The sequence below is a fragment of the Pseudochaenichthys georgianus genome, chromosome 7 (assembly GCF_902827115.2).
Source record: "Pseudochaenichthys georgianus chromosome 7, fPseGeo1.2, whole genome shotgun sequence".
NCBI classification, from domain to species: Eukaryota; Metazoa; Chordata; class Actinopteri; order Perciformes; family Channichthyidae; genus Pseudochaenichthys; species Pseudochaenichthys georgianus.
In genome coordinates this window covers 25,711,226-25,715,863 of record NC_047509.1, presented here as the reverse complement: position 1 = coordinate 25,715,863, position 4,638 = coordinate 25,711,226, and the positions used below count along the sequence as shown (strand labels likewise).

Sequence of the window (4,638 nt, the reverse complement as noted above, 5' to 3'; positions counted from 1 at the left end):
ATATTTTTCAGCCGTGAAGCGTTTGTCACAAAATCTAAACTTGTTTGTTGTGAAAATAACTGAAATCCTCCACATAAATTACAATTTCTTTGATAAATCTCTCAGTAAACACCTCCTTCTGTATATATAGTAATTTCTCTACTTTCTCATGACTGATAATAACTATAACGGACAACCAAGCTCTGTCTGTAGCCTGTTGCTGGCCATTTCCCTGGTGCTAAGTAGGACTATACACCATAGATCTTTGGGTCAACTTTGGCTCACAGTAAATGCGTACATATTAAGTAAGAATACGGCGGTGTTCAGACCTGTGTCTCAAATCAGCTGATTGGCCTCTGCAGCCCCTGCTTTGTATGTTGAGCAGCAACACGGCTCTTTCTACGAGCCCAAAGGTAATTCCACGGTAATTAAACGAATAATTCGTAATTTCTTTAGGTGGGTCGCTTACCGTAGTAGGCCTATGTCTTAAATGCACGATGCACCTAGTTATACCCCTGTTTGTTTGAGAGAGTACTGCAGTTGTGCCGAAACTGCCGTGGCAGAGACATAATGACCAGCAAAATGAGCAGGGAACAGAGGGGCCTGCAGCTCGTTTCATCCACGTCTTCTCTCTTAAGAGCGCTTGACTAGGTCCAGTCTAATGCAAATAACTCATTATCTCCCTATTCGGCGCTCAGCTCTAATGTGCGTCGCTGTTATAGTGGCAAACCAAACAATGCCGAGAAGAGTTCATAGAAACACTCAGAAAAAGTGTAATGGCATTCAGTGTCGATGTCACGTGGCATTCCCTTTCTTGGCTTAAACAAACTTTTCTTGAGCCATGAGCCTCTGTTGGTCTCCTCAAAAGAATAGCTTTGACTTTGTGGGAAGAGAGTATTAAGAAGATTTACAGACGGGGTTTATGAGGCGAGCAGACCAAACAAAAAGCTTGAATAACAAGCACTCGCCATAAGGAGGTTTGACGCTGCGAGTTTGGATGTTATTTTGCAGGGAACATTTTTCATTTCAAACCTTTATTTATACAGATAAATCCCATTGAGATCATTGATCTCTTTTTCAAGGGAGACCTGCTCAAGTAGTACCACATGAAACATAAAAACATAAATAGAACAACAAAAGGACATCATACAGCATCATTTACAAAATTATCCACATAAACAGGTAGCTTCCGATTGAGGAGCATCCAACCGAGCTTTAAAAACATTTAGTGGCACCAGATTGTTCAGTTTCCATTTAATTTGCAGACTATTCCAAGACAGAGGAGCTGCGCATCTAAAAGCTGTCTTCGCTAAGACAGTCCTAGCAGTTGGCACATTTAATAAAACCACAGCTTTCAACTAGACGGTAACTATTTTATGTCACGAGAACTGCACTGGATCAGCCTCTGCCCCCGGTTAGGAGTGTCTTTTCAGCATGTAGCCTACCATCTGAAAAGCTGTGGGCGTTTCAGCGATTCTCCTCGCTGTAAGGTGCCATCCTCTCCAGCGATGCTCTTTAAGAATGGAGAGACACTTTATGACATCCCTGCCAAAGCAGCGGAAGAAAACTACAGGGCCCTTGAAAATCACTAACTGATGGTTCGCTGTGTTCAGATGGCTTACAGCCCAACAGTATAATTGCAAAGTACAAATGGCTGCTATTGCATATAGTAGCCTACACCGAACACACTATAGCCTTCGTAGCCTACAGTAATACTTCAGTATACAGACATAGTTCTACAACACGCCTAGTCTACTACTGCTTTATCAAACATATAAAACACATTAATGCTTTATTTAAGAAGTTGTCCTATCCTACTCGTAATTTCTCATTTCATTAACTTTAGTAAGGTTCCCTATAGTTAACTTTAGACATTGCAGAGTAGTTTGTCCGTTAATATACATTTTATAAGACATTCAACGTTTGCTAACCTGACTTGGAATAGGAGGGAACGATCATTTTTCAGACGAATGATAACTATTGCATTTTATGAATTGGTTCTGCTAATTAACCATCAGCCGCCTAATAATAAGGCAACTGGGGCTTGTAGATTGTGTAAAGCTTTTCTAAATGTCATTACAACGACAGAGTTTTAATTTCAATTTCGTGTGGGAATATCAACTGCATATTGTTTCCTCTCCTTAAATAATAGTTGGCATGCAGCGTGCAGTGGAGAAGGAGAAGACAGCATGGCGTGTAATTAGGAGCCTGTAGCGGAAAATGGTTGTGCTGTCTGACAAGCATCTGATTTGCCCGCTACTGTTTCGGTACTTATGTGTGACACAAGAGAAGAAAGGAAGAAATGACAGTGAAACCTCCTGGATATATTTTCTCTATATATGTGGAATCCAAGAGTGTTTATGTATGCGTTATTTCTAATGAGGGTGTATAACTCATATGAAGTGCTAAATGAATGCCTCCAAAGAACAGAAAATACTTTCATAAATATTACGCTTTTCCCAGTCCTTTGTCAATTGGCACCTCCTAGATGATTTTGGTTTAAATGCATAATTCTTTAACGCTATGCTCCACTTCTTTCTGCAACAGCAAACGCATATAATAAACAACAAGTTTACCAGTTTGAATTTGAAAAATTACACGAGCAGCCTTTTAAGCCATGAAAAGTGATAAAAGTAGCCTTTTATAAGTGGAGTGTAGCACGGTAGAGAATGAACTAAAACCAAAATGACAGGTGCCAATTGACAAATTATCAGAATCAGAATACGTTCGTCCCACAGACGGGAAATGTAGATTAGAGATGGAGCTAAAAAAGATAAAACACTATTATAAATGGCACATTATAATTAAAGGGCACATTGTTTTTCTAATTTTAAGTTTTCCAATTTACAAGTAACATTCGTAAAAAAATGTAGTGGACTGGAAATAAAGGCTATATTTATGTGAATGCAGCTATTTGGGTCTAATATCAATTATTTGATGCTATAGCATTTGCATTCCTAAATTGGTAGTGTAAACTGATCACATGAAGTCTGAGTGACCTGACCATTTATTAATCGTGCTGAAATGTTTGATGCACCCTGCAATAATGAGTCATCAAATCACCACGAGACATGCATTGGTTAAGCATATTAAATATTAACACTGGCTATAAAGTGTTAACCTTTATTGTGAATAAATAATATTTATTGCAAAAGTATAATGTTTGAAACCACAAATTCAATGTTATTTTAGGCTTAATGAATACATCAAATGTTAATTTCACACTTATAAATGTGAGATACAAGTGTATTTCGTGTCCACACAATATACTAGACTATAAAAAAAACGAGAAATGCGTCTGTTTGAAGCTTGTGTCCTTTTCTTTCAGTTGGCCTGCTCTCTCCCTTCTTTACTCCAGTGTTCTCTTTTTTTTTCTTTCTAAAAAATTGCATTTGACTTGATATAAAGATAAATATAAACTTGCTTTACTGCACAAGCCTTCATCACAAAAGTTTGCAGTATATACCAGTTTAAAAGAAATAGGACAACACATTCTTTCTTTAATCACTTTTATTCAGAAAATAAAACGTAAAACCTATATATTGTGGTAATCTATACAGTGAAATTATCAACATAAAATCAAGCTATGATCTACAGCCCTACCAAGGCCGCCACACAGTGTGCTGACTGTTTGAAACTTCATTCCTGTGAATGACCGGGAGAGACATCTTGGAACTTTTCTCTGAAGTATTGTGTGTGGGCGCCGAAACAAGGCCAGTGTGTTCGGTTCTAGATGACTCCCGTGCGTCTTTACTCGGTAAAACGGGACACGTGCTTGCAATAAGGACTTTCAGGGCTTTACAGTTGGTGGTTTTTCTCTCCTCAGGTCCAGCTGCCGATGGAAGAAGTCTCTGCACTTCATCCTGTGTCTCTGCTGGGCCCGGGCCGCTATCCATAGTGCTGAACACGTCCTCTCTTCCCTGAGAGCGGGAGAGTTTACTGGAGAGCTGCGATAACATCCAGCGGTTACCCCCGTTCAATTTGTCTGCCATCAGAAAATATTGATTGACATGTGCCAGGCAGCTGCGGAAACCACTTTGATAATCGGATGTGTCTGAAGCAGCGGCAGTGCCTGAAAAACAATGGAAAGACATGTTAAGGAAACACAGTCATGCTTGTGTCAAGCTCATCTGTTGATCCATAACTAAGTATTTGAATATTTGATGGCTTAAGCATGAGGTTATAACTTACAGCTCTGGATCTTTTGGAGGTTTCTTAAGTGTTTCACAGTAAGCTCCAAGATGTCTGCCTTCTCCAATTTTCGCTTCCGAATCTGAAACAATAAAAATATTTATTTATTATTAGTATGATTATTATTATTAAGGTTTCGTTGCAAAACTGATACGAAGTAAAAAAAAAAAGGGAAAAAAAAGAGGCATACTTACATTACTGCTGTAGTAACTCTCCAGAAGAGATTTTAACTGGTCCAAACACCTGTTGATGCGAGCTCTTCGTTTTTTTTCCATAAGTGGTTTGGATACCTGGATACAAAAAGAGAAAATTAATACTTCATAACAAGTAATAGGTATGTATTTGTCTGCCCTTAAATCATATTCTTCTGAAGAAGTTATCCTACACACCTTGTTTCCAGTGATGGGTTTGGCCTTTTCGCAGTCAGTGGTCGCCACCATTCTGTTAGTCCTTTTCTGGTTTCCTTGA

General features: G+C 38.8%; 1 protein-coding gene across 1 annotated transcript; it reads right to left on the bottom strand.

Moving 5' to 3' along the window:
- Window positions 1–3,578: 3,578 nt before the first annotated feature.
- Window positions 3,579–4,638, bottom strand: her3 (hairy-related 3). Its single transcript, XM_034086199.2, has 4 exons — window positions 4,560–4,638; window positions 4,365–4,460; window positions 4,171–4,252; window positions 3,579–4,051 (listed from the first exon to the last, which is right to left on the bottom strand). Exons 1-4 carry the CDS (start codon window positions 4,608–4,610, stop codon window positions 3,579–3,581), a joined length of 702 nt encoding a protein of 233 aa, XP_033942090.1. The 5' UTR covers window positions 4,611–4,638.

Bases quoted from the DNA above. Each gene is read 5' to 3' on its own strand.
- her3 (XM_034086199.2), bottom strand. From the start codon at position 4,610: ATGGTGGCGACCACTGACTGCGAAAAGGCCAAACCCATCACTGGAAAC. The intron at 4,253-4,364 runs GTAAGTATGCCT...TTATTGTTTCAG, and splicing joins AGAGTTACTACAGCAGTAAT to ATTCGGAAGCGAAAATTGGA. The intron at 4,052-4,170 runs GTAAGTTATAAC...ATTGTTTTTCAG, and splicing joins CCTCCAAAAGATCCAGAGCT to GCACTGCCGCTGCTTCAGAC.